Source organism: Phymastichus coffea, unplaced genomic scaffold (assembly GCF_024137745.1).
Source record: "Phymastichus coffea isolate CEN01 unplaced genomic scaffold, Cenicafe_Pcof_1.1 PCOF00194, whole genome shotgun sequence".
In the NCBI taxonomy this organism is placed as follows: Eukaryota; Metazoa; Arthropoda; class Insecta; order Hymenoptera; family Eulophidae; genus Phymastichus; species Phymastichus coffea.
Window position 1 is genome coordinate 151,904 of NW_026707005.1, and position 17,235 is coordinate 169,138.

Below are 17,235 nucleotides of genomic sequence, written 5' to 3' on the forward strand. Positions count from 1 at the left end.
TTTGAAAAGTCACGCAATCAAATTCTGAGCACAGAATTTTCGATGATAATAAAACTAATTATTTTCAAGTAGTCTTAACAATTTTATGAACAATCTTTTATATGAATTGTATATCTAAATGCATTGGCACTTACTGAATATATACAGGTGTTATGTGATACAAGTACAATTTTAAACTAAACTCGACCTTTCATAAAACGTTTCTCTAATCGTATGCAAAGTTTAAAGAAAATCGGTGACGGACACCTCCCTGCCTTCCCTTGTAAGACAATACGATTTTGTTGTTTTTTAGGTAAGAAATTTTTTCAAAATAGATTCATTACAACCAAAGTTACTGCTGTTTAACTATTTTTAAGGGTGACTTTTGAGGGTGGTTTTTACCCTCTAGACAGCTTTTTCCGCCGATAAAAAAAATACGTATCTCTTATTTTTTTATAAAGTAGAACATATCTCAATTGCAACAAAATGAAGGCGGACAATTGGGAATATTCCCTTGTGAGTTTCCGAGTGACGTTACAACAGTTAAACATACGTTACTCTAGTTGTAAGGATATCCGAAAACTTGTAAAACTACGTCGATATAATTGATATTGAACCTTGAGGCCAATGAGTAAGTCTCATTGATTGTTGCTTTTTGCGAAACCCATGAATGTATAAATCTTTCGTTTTATATAATATTGTAAATAATTAGATATGTAAGGTAACGTTAAGTGAATTGTAAATACGTTGAACAACTGATTTATTTTTTGGATAGATAGAAGATTAAGGGTTACGTTGTACACAGAGAATTGTTTTACATAAAGAGAAAAGACCGCTGAAGAAGGTGATGTCGATCGAAACGACTAAAAGCCTACATTACGATCAAATTTCCGTTCTCTCGTCCGTTTTGTTAAGTATATACTTCCAAAAGTGACTGCTATTACATGACAATACTCATAAATTACGGTAGCAACACTAGTTGTTTATAGTAGCAGCAGTAAACTTTGCTACTGTCTCACCGAAAGAAGCGAGCATGTTTATGTTGTTTTTAATTGATTAGCCAATAAATCAATGCGATAAAAATCATTGAGTTTAAGGTATTTGTAATTAGTGATCCTCTTATCGAAACTCTCATCTGGCATATCAGATCTCCACAGTTGAATAAGAAATTCGTCCTAAAAAGGGAGTGGTGCAATTAGTGGGAAAGCTGATCGCGCTCGATTTCCTATTTGGGCTTTTGGTAAATAAATACAAAGTGTTGTTAATAATGGGAAAGGACATCAGAAAGCACTCAGAAAACAAGCGATAATCTCGAGCTTGACAATCAGGCCAGTGTTCCATTTGAATTTCGTCCTTGGAAGGTTTTCACAGCGGGGCAGGAGCGGGGGGTGGGGGGGGGGGGGGGGTATTTCGGTTTCCGGGCGGTAGACGCTAATGACGCCGAAAGCATGATCGATACACGAGCAATATACCGGCGGCAAACTTGCCGCCGGGCCGTTATTTAAAAGCCAGCACGCGACTAATTAAGCAAAGTGATTGTTAAAGTTTCGCCAGCGAGCGCAGAGCTGCTGCTAGCGCACGCGTCCGCAAGAACGGCTGCGTCAAACAACCTGTCTGCGTGATCTTAATGCTAGCGCGGCACGAGACCCTCGAGAGCGAAACCAAGCGAAGACATAAGCACCGAGCGAATTAGTCAGGTGGACGCCCTCAGGCAGCAGCACGAGGTTGCCTTCCGAACCGACGGACGAGACACATATTCCTTTCGCACCAAACCAATTACGGTACAAGCCAGTCTACGATCTCTTTGTCAAAACTTTGTTATTAGAATTGAATAGATAAAACTTTCATGAAAGTATAGTTCCTTTCAACGACGCTCATGATTATTTATTTCCAGCAGTAATTGGAAGCACGAATACTTATAATCGCGTGCAATCGGCAAGAGAGAAGAAAGCAAGAGCGGCTAATGGATATGATTTGATTTTGCGAAAGAGCCGCAGGCAATAGATTGTAGAGAGGTGGAAGTAGAAGCTGGGACGAGGAGCGCGGGCTGTTCGAAGCCTGGGAAGCGGGCCAGCCAGCAGAGCGATAGATTGCCGAGAGAAAGAGAGAGCCTGAGCCGCATTGAGCGCCGCCCGCACACGTACATCCCACAGACGCGAGCGCGATAAGCCCCTGGACTGCGCTGGCGGAATTGCAGCCATCTGCAAAGCCTCGGCGGATCCGTCGCGGAGCGATCATTGACGCCGCGCGAGTGAATCTTTACCGTTTGTCATCGACGACCATTCTCGTGTCTGCGCTTCGCTGTCCCTCGCCCTGATGGGCCTCGCGATCACGCGGACCATGGCTGAGCGCTCGTCGATTCACCTGCACGGTCGGCTTCACCTCGCGCGCCGCTCGCCCGGGTACCCGCACATCGGCCGCCAGTCCCTAGATAGTTAAGTATTAATGTGCTATAGAGCGCCTAAATATAGACCGGCGTACGTTGATCAATCAATTGGCAGTGTGGCTCGCAGCTAACGCTTGGAATCGCGGAGGCGATAGAGGCGACGCGTCTGATTATCGATCGCCCGCACGCGTCTGCAATATCCGACGGAATTGCCGTGCTTCGCGCAAGTCTTTCCATAGCTATGCAACACGATTCCACTGACAGACCGAACGTACCGTGTGCTTTTCTCTCTTATAGATTTTCTTGACCTTTCCGCGTCAATTCGCGCAGATATTTATAGCTTGCGATTGCTTTTTTTCAACGTGTAAAGGACGCGTGACGTCACGCGTGGCTATTCTCACACTATAGTTTGGACACAACTTTCAAGCTCTCAACGACAACACTACTTCATATCCTCCGAGTTTCTGCTCAGTTTTGATGTCAGTCAGATTCACGTAAATGATTCGATTAGAGTCAATGATATTCGCGATGATGCAATGGAAGGGCGCGTGCGACGATTATTACGAGCATAAAACACATTTGGATTTGGCAAAGTCCGGCATAAGCTTTTACGCGCAGCCGAGCGGCGTGATTTATACAGGACAAGGCGACGGGGGGAAGAAAATACATAAAAAAAAGCCGCGGAAGGCCTTGCGTTTGTTTCCGGCCTGCGGAATCCTTATTGCCTCTGCTGGCCTGGCCGACGGTCGCTGCTGTGTGTATAGGATCGTGAAAAGCCGCGCGGGCCAGATACACACGGACACACAGCGACTGGCTTGCGATTTGCAATTGAAAGAAGCCTCTGCCTGCGAAGGGACACGCGCGACGCCGCTGCCGGGGAAAGCTCGCGCTCCGCGCCACTGCTAAAGCTGCTCACGTGCGCGTCCCCATTTTCGCCCGAGTGCCACGGACTTGCACGTGCCGCTGCAGCAGTCCCAAAGACTAATCTACATTTTCCTCTTTCTCTCTTCTGATGCGTGCATCCCACGCCAGCTGGATTACTCACTTTCCCTCAAATATTTCATGCGCGTTGCCATTCCCATCCCCGTGTCGCCTCGTTCCTATCTGGATTTCATTTTTACGCGGCCCTGTGCGTGCTTACTGTTCCTGCCATTATGCGCGCGCTCGCTCTTTAATTCATATCGTTATGAAATGCCTTTTTGAATAATTAATTTCGGCAATCTGCTGCTGCGTGCCGCCTGCTCGCTGCCGCGAGCTTTCAATGGGCAAAATAAACGAAGAAAGATTGTGTACACGCTACGGTGGTTCAGTTTTTCCTTTTTTGTTTTTTTCTTTTTCAGACGACCAGAAGAGAAAACACGATTTTTTAGAGCGTAGTTTTTCGTTACTTTTCGTTAAAAAATTGCCGCTTTTGTTATTCTCCACATGCTACACGTGCCTTTCATTCAACAAGCTTATCAAGCTTTTAGTTTGTTTGCAGCTTTCAAATCTGCTGAAATTGTTTCGGATTGGATGAGAGTCAAAGTAATGCGGCAAGTAAATAAATATAGAGAAATCGAAGAATGACGGCTACCACAACCGTCTTGAGGCTTTGTTTTAACCTCGCACTCAAATGATCATATTTTTTTTATTTATAGAAAATGGCAATTTCAACAAATATTTTACTTACAAAATAATTTGAAGTAGAACTTAAGTAAATAATAGCAATATATTTTTTGAAAAATTGTGGCTAATGCTGAACAAGTGAAAATTAATCATTCCTATACAAAGTGAATATAATGTTTTATAAATAAAGGTGGAAAAGCTGAAATATTTGCCAGGACAAATGAGAAATATTAATTTCATTATCATTTAAGTATAAATGATAATTCATCAAGAAATTCCTATGAAAAGAAATCCCTCATAATGTAATAAAACTTGCACATAGCAAGGTAGTAAAAGCATTAAAAACATATGTACGTCTATTGTAAAAATTTTCATCATAATAATTCTGCGAATATATACGCAGCACATAAATGTAATCCTAATCGCAATCTCAGAATTTATGCGCGCTCACATGCATCCTTAAACATCCTAGTAAGTATAGCCGTCGTTAAGCGATTGTACACAGCAGAAACGGAAAAGAGACATTCCACAGCATTCCTGCAACCTGAGAGAACAGCACCGGAAGGCCAAAGCGATTCGTTTGTGGATAAAGGACCCGTTAGATATATTTAAGTGGGAATAACCAAGCGAACGGTAAAGCGATAAGGAAAAGGAAGAGAGAGAGAGAGAGAGAGACAGACAGACAGAAAGAGAAAAGTCGTCAATTTATTATCTGGCGTCGATAGAAACGGAAATTCTGCCAGCCTTTTTCTTTTTCTTTTTCTTTTTGCCCTTAAATTTAGTAATGTTACTTTGAATGATACGTTAGTTATGTTTTTGGATAAAAATAACTAACAGGGCTTCGGAAGCTTCGGGTATTCTTTTTGTTTTACCAAATTGATAACAACCTCACGCTCTCGACACTTGTTATTAATAGTAAGCTTTGATTTCATTCTCATGATCAATTAAAATTTTATTCCGAACGATTCATATGGAAAATTGCATCGAATAACGCACTTTTAAAATAAACATAAAAGAAAATCCGATAAAATGAATATATACTGCCGGAAGCGTCGTCGTAAAATATTGTTACTTCAATGAACGCTTGTATCGGTAAATAAAAGATATTTCAGATGAAAAATCGAAATGTTTCCAAATATTCTGCATTATTCACCAGCGGAAGATAGCAACTAACGATATCGGTTGATAAATATTGTCAAATACTTGGCAAAGCACTTCCCTTATCTTAGTTGAGCATGCTTCGAAACTTTGAACAGATCAATCATAGTCATACTTGCAATAATTGCCGCGTCACTTTAAGAGTACGTATTATTCATGCCGACGTTTCATCTAATTTGGCTTATCCTATTCCCGAGCACATACGCAGGGTTCCCTTTTTGCGATAAATCCGTGCCAGGAAATGTATCAAGTGTGAGCTAATAGCTGGATAATTCGAATGGAGCACTCGTAAGCCAGTCGATCAATCTCTCGTCATAAGTCAGCGCGAGCAAGCAAGTGTGTATATTCAAATGGGCATTTCATGTGAATTTAGCGAACATGTCGAAATTCGCTGTTTCGCCTAGCTTTCAGATCGAGAGAACAATTTCGTTCGCTTGCATCTTTCTCTCGTGCCCTTCTGCGCCATTTCCATGCCAATTTCGTCCGTAGTAATTTTTAGCTGGGCGTTACTTCCGTGACAAATCTTTCATCGTTATTTGCCACTCAAAAATCTGCAAGAATCTGGGCTCGGAGAGAGCTGCTGCTATTGCTGCCGCGCTGCCATCCATCTCTTTTTCTTACGCTTGTCTACCCTTTCTCGCCCCGACTATACGAAGTCCAGGAGGCGCGCGCCTCTTTCATATTACAGTTACGTCATTTAACTATACGCACGTCTGGACTTTCCTCTCTGTTTCTTCTGCGTTTCATTTATATTCTTCGCGGCCGTCAGCTATGCTTTCTCGTTTTCACAGTCCATCTTTCGCCTCAGATTTTTCATTTCCCACACGGCTACAAAGCGCCGTCGAGCAATATCCTGTTGCTGCAAAACTATGTACTGGCGATCACCTTGACAGTACTGCGACGGCAAAGCCTGTAGTTCTCTCGAGTACTTTACATCCATCGAGCGAGCCCAGCCAGCCGATGAACAATAATCCGGCCGATAATACGTGACCAACATGAACGTTTCGACGCGATTTCATTCCTACATCAGAGTTTCGATTTTCGTAAATAGTATGCAGATCGCTACTATGAAACGAGCATAGAAGGACGGCGTTTCCAATCAAATTGTTTTTATTAGGAGAAAAATATTCACGGCGCGCGAGGAGAGGCTCCGCGAAACGATGAATCCGAGCGAAGAAAACAAGGAAATCAGCAGCAAGACGGAACTATTCGAGCGATGACAATGGGATACGACTGGCTGGCACGCGCGCTCACTTGTGCCATCGCCAAGGATGTATTCAGAAATTCCATTCACGTGCTTCAATATCTTGCGGATTTCTCTATCTTCCCCTTACACTCACGCTCTCTCTCTCTCTCTCTCTCTCTCTCTCTCTCTCTCTCTCTCTCTCTTCTAGTTTTCCATCATTCTACTCGCGTTGTCTTGCCTCGTTTCCTCCCCGTCTTCTCTGTTTCCTTCGTGGCTCAGCAACTTTTCTACTTCGTCAGTAACTATAAACAATTTACTCGAAATCAACCATATAAGTAATCCCCTCTATATATGAGGTGAAAGCCATTTTAACCAATATTCCCGTGCATTTTATTTGATATTGTTGTTTCGATTGAATCTGATAACATTGACTTAATGTAATCGGTGTGGTAGTCTCACCAAACAGTAATTTACGTGCTCTCTCCAGACACACAGTTGATTGATCCAAAATACTTTTATGGCTTTTTCTTTGAATTTTCTTTTCTGGATTAATTTGTGAGTATTTCTACCATATAACGGAGGATGAACGCATGAATATATTTATAATGATACATTTACTTGACCTGTATGTATTTGAAGCATGTACTTTGGACATATTTGCATGAAATGACACAACGTGATTGTAATGAGCAATAATTTATTTTGGATTACCTTCGTTTTTCATAGAGCTCACCCTTCTTCGTCTCTAATAAAGTCAGTAAAAAAAATCCTTTTAAGCTAAAAAGTAAACCGAACTCAGCCGTATATATTCGAGTCGAAGCCTTGCATACCGATTGCACTATCGGATTTTTTGAACATTTAAATATTCTATCGAATCATCCTACGTGTTTTTTCATTGTTAACTTTGAGTTTACGATCTTAATTAAAGAACAAAACGAATGCCTATTCAGACGGAACAGGATTAACAAATTCTCATGTACATGACAGTGTCTACTCGTCATAGCCATACGGATGAGTTCGACAAGTAGACATGGGATAAAACGCTCGCGCATTAGTTGCTTAAATTTACCTTATGTTAGCCAATTGTCGTTAAACGTATGTAAATAATTTTCCTATCAGACTTGCTCTCAATTTTACGCATTTTTAACAGTCAAGTAATGAATCAACTTGAAGCTTTTTTGAATGCTATTAAGTCTGTAAAATCGATTAAAATTTAAAATAAACGAATTTTCCCGTAAACGTATATTCGATGATACAAGGTATCTCATCGTGATTATCGGCAATAAAATTCAACGGCTGCAATTTTTTCTGTTCCAATTTCAACCCCAATTTTCAGATTTTCGCTTAAATTAAGGTGAAAAACTAGTGAATATAAACGAAGAGACAATTGAATAGATTCGGACTACGTTTACCCAAATGTACAACGTAGCAATATTCAAGACAAGATTATTGGATTTCGATTGAATGTTGAATGATTCATGAACTTGTTTAGTTGATAGTTCTGATGGATAAAACTAAATGAACCGAGTCATTGAACTTTTGCCAATATATCTTATTAGAGCAGCGAATAGAAATTTAATTTGACTTTTAGCATTTCTTCGTCTTTCTATCTCCACCTTATCCACTCGATCGATGCTGCGGTGAGCTTATCATTCGGGAGATTTATCTCTATATCACTTTGGAAATACCGTTTCGGAATGAATAACGATGCCTCGAAATGAATTCAGGACACGAAAAATATAAAGGCAAGTGAGCGCGCGATATCGATAAGATTATTAGGTTCTGAAAAGAAATGGCAAAAGAAAAAAGTACAAGGGAGAGAGATAGAGAGAGAGAGAGAGAGAGAGAGAGAGAGAGAGAGAGAGAGAGATGTCGAGTAAGTTCATTCTTTTCTTTCATTTATTTTATTACTATAAAATATTATATTACTCATCAGTCGTGTATTGGGGATTAATTTAGGGCTCGTCCAGTCACGAGCGCAATCATCTTACAAGTACAATGAACATTATCGCGTACTCTAACTACTGGCTATTGCACGTACATTCACAAAGCCATCGCTCTCAATACGACAGATCGCGAAAATGACAGACAGCAGAATTTGGAGGGAAATCGAGACCATAGAGAAAGAGCGCTCCGCAACGGAGCAATCCAAAGTTTCTTGTCGGCAGCGGGCAATTAATGGTCGCGCATCGGCAGCGCGAAGGGAAGAAGACATTGATATCGCGCGCAATCGTAGGTTGGAAATGAGAAAGCAAACGCGTAGCCGGCATGAGCGAGCGCTCGGTCGATGAAGCCCCACCGCCTAACGATCATGCCTGGGGCAAATTGGTGGCGAGCACGCGAAAGCCGTCTTTGTCGGCGATGTAGTGCACCTGCTGCAGCAGCCCGTTGGCGTCGATGTAGCTGTAGGCGCCGCGGGTCGTGCCGTCTAGCGAGCGCGACTCCGTCTTGGCCGAGGTGTCGCCGGTGTAGCTATACTCGTACTGGCCGAGCGAGTCCTGGCTGTGCCTCATGGAGCTGTGCACCAGAGGCATCGGCACCGCGAACATCGCCGGCACGATCAGGTGGTGCCGATGCAGGCTGGCGCTCGCGGTACTGAAGCGAGCGGCCATCGCCACTGGCTCGGCTTTGCCAGCCTCCACGACGATGGCGTTGGCGTTGCCGGGCCGCGGCGCGGGCAAGTCCCGAGCCTCCTCGGCCGACAGCAGGAACCTCGGCTCGCCAGCCGCCTGGCGCGCTCGCTGACGGGACTGCTGCTGCTGCTGCTGCTGCTCCGGCGGCTGCGCTTGTTGCTGCTGTCGACGGTGCTGGCTTGGTCGGTACTGGCGCGCCCGGTACTGCTGCATCGCGGCCGCGTACTCGTCGTCCTGCTCGTCGTCGAGCTGCTGGGGTTCCTGCCACGTCGCAGGCTCGGCTTTGCGCGACTGCTCGAGGTGGCGCTTTTTCGCCACTGCTACCTCGGCTGTGTCTGACAGCGGGCTCAGCGAGTTACCATTCGGTAGGTTACTTGCCTGCACGCGAAACCCGTTCTCGGCGTCGGCTGTGTAAGACACTGTCTGCATTAGGCCATTTGCGTCGATGTACGAGTAACCTGCAATTACAACGTTCGCCTTTCAGTGCATCTTTCTGATTAACTTTACCATTAATTTTATTAACAAGTCATAAATTATTTATTTTTTCAAAAGAATGTAATCCGAATAATTTAAGATCATCAATAACTGTATAATTATAAGATGATAGAGGATGAAAATTATGAAAATTCAATAATGAGCTCTACTCCATAAAATATTACATAAATGATATACTGAGATCGAGAATGTAAACCCGTTATTAAATACCTGCCATAAATTAATAGGGCAATAATAATTTTTATGAATAATATTCAATATATAATATAGATGACCTTGTCAAAATCGCTTAAGATGAAAATATTAATGGAGATAAGAGAGCAAAGTAGGTATGAGAATCGATTAATCGTCATAATATTAGGTAGCGAATATATTCGTAAAAGTATGTAAGTATATGAGGTAGTGCAGTATGTGCTGACTATAGCGCACCAATTACGGCAGCTTACTCGTATACCTACTACAGCAGCAGTAGGCGAGTGGTGCCGGAGCATCAGTATGGACGTTAATTGACTACGTTGTTGCATTGCCCAATTATGTCAGTCAGGCTCTATTCGCCACTCGATCCTCTTGTTTATGGCTTATTTCTTATAACATTTCGAAAAATCGTCTCGAATAATGTTCAGTTGCACAAATCAAAATGAAGGAAAGAAAGAATGCCGAAAACAGCCAGCAGCGAGGATTTCATCTCGAAATTCCACGGCTGGTACATGTGCTACGAGCGCATCCCCCTCGTCGACACACTTTACGTATAATCACTTTCTGCTCGTTCTCATTCAAGTGCAGCCTATCTACCTACGTGCCTGCAGTCGCATTAGCTTTTAGCCAGCAGAGCTTTCGGAAGCTGTGCCGCACGTGAGGCGTACACTGTAATATCCGCCGCTCATATCCACCAGCCGCGGAGGATTATCCGCGAGCGATGTTTTCGAGGCCGTAGTGCCAATTAAGTCATCGTCGTGTTCTTGACTCGCTCTTCAACTTGAATTGCGAGCAACCGTCGTCACGCACAGTTTCAGTCTTGATCAGCGCTAACTGTCGCGAGCGAATTGCCGCCGCAGCGGCTGTACGAATCTCGCGCCGTGGATTTATTCGTTAATACAGACTCGAGCCGTCTCGCAGCACTAATCTCGAACGCGTTTTAATAATCGGCCATCGGCGTGAAATCACGAGGAAAATACAAATTCGAGCGTGCGTATAACGCGTCTTATAAAAATGTGCTCGTGCATTGTACCTACCGCCACGAGTGACACCGTTGAAACTGGATTCGGATTTGGCGTGATGCGGCCCGGTGTAACCGTACTGATAAGCGCCGCTCTGAGAGTCTTGCGTGTGATACTGAGCTGCCTTAGGTTTGCGCCCCTGTGACCATACTTCCGCGCTCGCAGCTACGCAGCCGGCCAGGAAACACAGGAGCCCGGCAAAGACTAGTCCCGTGGGTCGTCTTGCTGATGCTGCTACCTGCAATATTGCACAAAAGCACCCCGAACAAACGAAATAATTGATACGTATGTGCGAATCGTTGTTCTACGTTTTTTCTTTCGTTCTCGCTCCTGACAGTTTACTTCGGTAGATATCGGTTTACTGGTAAGACCACTCGAGACGTTTGGGAATTAGTTTTCTTATAATATGTCGCTGTGAGTTGTCAGTAAAATATTTTTTAACATTTTTTTTTCGTCGAACAGTAGAAAAGTAAAAAATAATTTTGTTTTGCTTCGTCTTAATGCTCACACTCTGCCAGGTGTGCAGTGTCAACTTTAAAATGCTGCCGAGAGATGTGCGTCGCTGACGAACGAAAGAACTCGCCCCCATATCAGTATCACACTCCTTGCTCCATGTACTTAAATAAGCTTTGTACAATATTAACTTATCATCCATGATGCTTGAGAGAGCGAAATGACTGTCAATTATTTTTCAAAATGAGAAAAGCATATAAACCGCGCAAAATCCCAAAGAGAATAATATAGGTGTGCACCTAGAACTACTTGCTTTTCATTTTCATATCTAATCAGATAGAGGAAATTTAAATGTCAAATGCATACTTCGCTCTACGGTCATATCGAGCAAGTGCCGATCGCACGTATACCACCCCCGAGACGCTCTCTGCCGCGCCAACTACCTACAGCTGCAAATCGCGCCTTTTACGATGAAATTTCATGATGTCGTATGCATCTGTAAATTGCCGCATTCAACTGCAAATTACTAATTTTTTATTAATTTAGTTAACAGAAAGTGCCGAGCTAATGTATTTCAAATCAACGAAAAGGTCACTCCGACAGATTGCATTTTCCTTTCGTAATATCTGACACGAATATTCCATTGTAATAACCTACTTATTCCTTTCCTTTCCATTTAACAAGCGTTACAACGAGATGCATTGATTGTTTGAAGAAGTACGATTTTTTCATGATCTTCAGAGTTAAAAACGTAAATGACTTTTTTAACAAAGCCATTGTACTGTAATTGAAATAGCCCTATGACTTAAAAATCACAGATGATCTTTATTACTTCTCGTAATATAAAAGAACGACAAACTTGGGCCCGCTTGACCGATGGTTCAACTCATTAAGATCATCGTGCACGCTTGGGCAATCTTGATGCAGCGCGTATGTCAGGTTACCGGCATAAGCTTGCAAGCGTGTACGAAAAATGAAAGTGAAACTTACGTTACTCATGATCCCTGGATCGGAAGGCGATAAGGAGAAAAAGGGGAAGAAACGAAGGCAGGTCTGGCTGCGTTCCGTTGCACTTGTCAATCACAAACCGAAAAGTGGTAACTCCCGAGTATATGTGGAAGGAGCACGCGTGGTCGATGCGTAAGCTCGAGCGAGCGCGCTTGCAGAAGCGTAAAGTCGTCTTAGGCAGCGCTTATATACTATGGGATGCGCTTAATGGCTCGCTCCCCCACCACCGTCGCTTGCGGGCCCTTCGGCCGCGGCACGCACGCGCGACCAGGCCAGCACGGGGCCCTACGACGCGCCGAGCCCGGCCGCAAATCAGCCAGTGCTCGATTTCCACGCCGATAAATCAAGCTTTATTGGCCCAGCGCAGCCCCCACGAGCACTGTCTTCGTAGGCGCTCTTGGACCGTCCCGAGGAACGCTCCGATTAGCCTGCCGGCGAGGCCGACTTTCGTCCTCGGTCGAGCTTTCGCAAAAATCTGCTCGGAGGCCTTTTCGGACTGACTACGCCGAGACAGGTCGCGCGCGGAAAATCGCTGCCACTCGTCTCTTCCCGAAAGGGAGTTTCGTCAGCTCGCGTCGAAGGATAATTTGCTTTGTCACGGAGACAGCCAAAGGGGAACGAGCGCCGACGTTGACGAGTATCGCTATCCGTGCCGATGCAAATGTACGTACGTTGCGCGACAACAACGACGACGACGCTGCCACATGGCCGTACGCGAAGTTGCTCGCTCGGCTTTTAGGCTAATTTCGCTCCGGTTTCGTATGAAGAAGCAACAAACGTCTAGGCGTTTCCCAAGGATGCACCAAATTAAATTGCTCGCTCCACGCTCCACCTAGGCTGGCTATGCACTTCGCTCCGGAACTTTCGAGCGTCACAGTTTCGCGAAAGATGCGTCTTTTCTTTCTCTCTTGCTCCAGTCGTCCCCTTCAGCTTGTCGTCTTTACCCGATAATAGCGCCAGCTCACACGCCACTTACGTGACTCACCCCACTGTGTTTCAATCACGTTGCAACGAGGCTCCGTTAATATCGAACCGTTGCCCAACACCGATCAATTTCGCACGCGGCGTTTAACGAACGAGAGACAAACGGGCAGACGCAGTGCGCTGCAAATCGATCGTAATCGCGGCTCTCCGAGGTTATTAGTGGTCTCCGGCAAATCAACCGAGAAGTGAATTCCGCGGCGAACAATAGCATGTGGGATGAGCACGGTGCGATACGCTGGACACGCGCGACATTGCCGAGGCCACTTTTCTCGGCGTGCGACGGACAAACGAGGCAAATTGAGAGGCGATCGGGTGTCGCAAGCTTGACTATTAATCCACTGGTCGTTGGGCTGCGCTAGGCTCTCGTTTTCCTTTTAATCGAGCTGCTTGCGCGCCCCGACGACTGTGCGTCGTCGCGCAAAGGACAGCAATGCACTGCGCGCGATCCGTCTCCGCGCCATCAAAAGTAGACGAAGGAAAATCCGAGAGACGCATCGCTACGAATTCCGCGGGCGTATTACGGCATAAAAATGCTCTTCCCGAGTGCCCAACCGTATATACGCAAAGTACTGCGCGCTGCTCGTCGCCGCTCGACCGATCGATCTGGCAAGTCGATTGCTTTGTATGCAGACGAATTCGCTGGTCGCTCGCATTTTACCTCGCGTCGTTCAATTTGTTGGGACGCACGCGCATTCCAAGAAAGAGCCAGCCTAGAAGGGCTACCACCGCTTATAACGAGAAGAAAAAAACGTCGCGCGCTCGACAGATAGGAAGAGAGGGAGAGCCCAAGTGAATTGAATAACTTGCCGAGCATGACTTACGCGTTGCTTCGATGATTAATCGGCTTTCGTTCGCTTGCTCTATTGCACCCTTCCTCCCCGTTCTATTCGTTATTTCTATTCGCGCACGCTTGTACATCTGCCAACCTCGACCAGTCCTCTCCTATTCTTTCTTTTTATCTTCGTTATCCTGCGTCCGCTAGTCATTAATCGACGTTAAGCGTTCCTATTAATATCGCTGCTCTTGTTTACTTTCCGCGTAGATTGATAATCTTACGTTTTTTTGGCGCGCGAATATTTCATAACGACTCGTGAATTTGGCATGCGCGAGATGCGCGCGGTCGCGCAAGTGTACAGCAACTATTGCCCGTCTGACTAATGATATCTTTGTTATTAATGAAAATGTTTACGTCCGGAGAAAAAATTGATGGCAACGCCTGAAAAAAAAGGAAAAAAAGCAGTTATTAATGAATTTATTCACTTGACCAACAAACGCGTTCAAGTTTTTCGGTCAACAAACGTGATAAATGTTGGCGAGCGCCGAAACAAGAAAAGATCTGATGCATTGCAAGTCGGATGCTCGGATGAATGCGCTATACGAACAGGAAGCGCGCAGTCTTGTCTCTCTAAGCGCAACAAGAAAATATTGCTTTTATTTCGAGTCGATATGGAAATGAGTTCGGTAGAATGAGACACAGGCGTATACCAACGCCAAGACCAGGCTACACTGGCTTTGCGCGCGAGTATACACTTCCTGTAATTGATTGCTATCCGTTTCGCCTTCGAGTCAACCACTACTACTCGTGCATCTAAGTAAAATGAAATTATTGGTGAATGGGGCTGCTCGAGGCGAGCAAAATAAAACGTAGTCGGGAGCTGCGGGAATTCGGTCCGGAGAAGCAGAGCGAGCATGGAGAAATATCAAAGAGGCGAGAAGGTGGAAATCGATGAGCGAGCTACATTCTAAGCTTTTACCGAATTGAATGGCGCTGCGCGCTGTTACAATGCAGCTCGCGGCGAGGAGAGAGCGTGGCACGAGCGCGTACCGTCCTCTGCGCCTCGGGTTGCCGCTGCGTGCTCCCGATAAGAGGCGAGAGGACGAACAGCGACAGACTGGAATGCCAAAAGCAGAGAGAAATAGCCGATTTCCAGATCCGCGCGCTGCGCGAAGATCTGTCTTCCGCTACCCTGATAAAGCTGCCCGATACGCGCCAAGACCGAGTGGACGTCTTCAATATCCTCTCTCTCTCTCTCTCTCTCTCTCTCTCTCTCTCTCTTTCTCTCTCTTCTTGTGTGTCCGGCTGCGGATACCTATTGCTTTTTCTCCTTATCCTCGAGGCTCCCTGATCCGATGAGCTCGTTTATTGAATATCGGCACAGCTTTGCTTCTCGCAAAGTACTATTTCCTATGCTCGCCTTTGTGTTCGCGACGTCATCGGTGCGATTGCTTTTCAGCCGCGTAAACGTGCTTTTTCCATCGATCTACAGCACGACCCCGGGCTAAATATTCTTGACCGTGGTTTCGAGCTTCGATCAAAATGGAATTTCATTAATTACAGCGCGGTGCCGTCTCTCTGCCGCGCAATCATCTTGCTGTCAACGGCCAAGTGAACGGTACATTTCACTCGACTCTAATGAACAATGCGATCCTCAAAGCGAAACATTCGAGTGGGAGAAATCAAAGGACAAAGGCGCCCAACGGTGCATAAGGGAAAAAACGCGCGAGCTCGACAAGAAGGAGTATATGAAAATTAAATAGGGTATAAAGAGTCAGCGGTCGTGCCGGTCAAGAGAGTGCAGTTGCGCGGGGAGAATCGCCGGCGATAATCTCGGGCCAGTTAATCTCAGGTCGCGATAACGGATGAAGCTCGTTCCTCTAGCGCGGCTCAAAGAGCTCTGCGGGAAACAACCTGTTGATGTAAGTCCGGCGGCTGGCCGTGGGTTACCGGCCAAAAAAAGGAAAAAAAATAAATAAATAAATAAATAAATAAAACAAACGGCGGTCGAGCGGCCGAGCGAATCACAGCAGCGCGGAGGCTGCTTTGGGCGCAACAATCGGCTGCCGTGGTTTTAATAAAGGCCACTGTGCCAGCCAACAGATAAGAGGCTGCGGCTGCTGCTGGCTTGGATTTGCGATAATGGCGGAGTTGGAACATAGGAAGCCGCGGTTCCTTCGCTCCTCCGTCCCACACTTCTATACGGCTCCTCGCATGGCCGAGCGAACGGCTTTACGAGGCTGTTACTTACGCTTTACCCCCTCGGCGCGCCTCATATTTTATCGCCTTCTTTTCTCTTATACGCCTTCGTACGCTCTTATCCCCCCCCCCCTCTCCCTCGTCCCGCTGATCGATGTATTCCCTCCTGTGTAGACATCGTGCTCACCTTTATTCTACTCATTATCATACAACCAAAATATTGACTTCCAGCTTTATGAAGATTACAGCATTTCTATCGGAGGCGCACGTGCCTTCGCTGGGATATTATGCTTGCGATAAGTCGTGAATGCGCGTACTCATTTGCGAAAATGACAATACCTGGCAATGACAACAAAATTTTCATTACATCATTGCGTGGATATTAATGCGATGAGTATTGAAAATTGAGCTTGTCATTTTGGTTTGGCACAAAGCAATGAAATTTTTTTAAATCTATCATGACAGTTCATCGAATATCGTTTGTTTATCGTATCGTCGCAACGAATCGAGACTATTTGTTTGCACGTAATTATACGAACTACCGTTGTTTTCGCGTAAGATATCAACCAGATTAACGTATTCAGCTTGTTATTTTACGAAGAATAGTTTCTCATTGTCAGTGCATAATCAGAACTGGGATTGTAAAACGTAACGAGTTTACAAGTCATACACAATCCGTCTTATTTTTTCCGTTCTCGATGAAAAATGTCTTTGACGCGCGCAATTAATAGCGTGGCTTGAAAAACTTGCGAAAATATGTCCTCGGCTTCGGTCCTATCAAAGATGCATGACCGCGGGTGGAGAGTTCCGTAGGTGGCAATAATCCGTCCGGCCTGTCACGAGAAGACACGACAAGTCAATTAAACGGAAGAAATAGCGAATCGCATGAAACATTGGCACGCCTACGCCCGCCAAAGCCTTGTTCTCGAAGCCACAGTTAAGTAAGTACGTGTAGCTGCGTCCTACGCGATTCCTCGTGGCGCGCATATTGCGCGGATGGTGGTCAAAACGCGTATAAGACGAGCTCGGCATCTAATCCTCGCCAGAGTACTTACGCTGCGTTTTCATCTGTCGGCGTTGGCCATACGTCAGCCGCCAGCCGAGAAAGAGGGAATACGCACCCACGCAAAGCAGCTGGCATAACTCAGCGAAACAGG

General features: G+C 45.2%; 1 protein-coding gene across 1 annotated transcript; it reads right to left on the reverse strand.

Moving 5' to 3' along the window:
* Positions 1-8,623: 8,623 nt before the first annotated feature.
* LOC131673776 (uncharacterized) lies at positions 8,624-11,314 on the reverse strand. The gene is made up of 5 exons (XM_058952050.1): positions 11,168-11,314; positions 10,675-10,897; positions 9,174-9,405; positions 9,093-9,125; positions 8,624-9,026 (listed from the first exon to the last, which is right to left on the reverse strand). The coding sequence occupies exons 1-5, from the start codon at positions 11,312-11,314 to the stop codon at positions 8,624-8,626; spliced, it is 1,038 nt and encodes a 345-aa protein (XP_058808033.1).
* Positions 11,315-17,235: the final 5,921 nt, after the last annotated feature.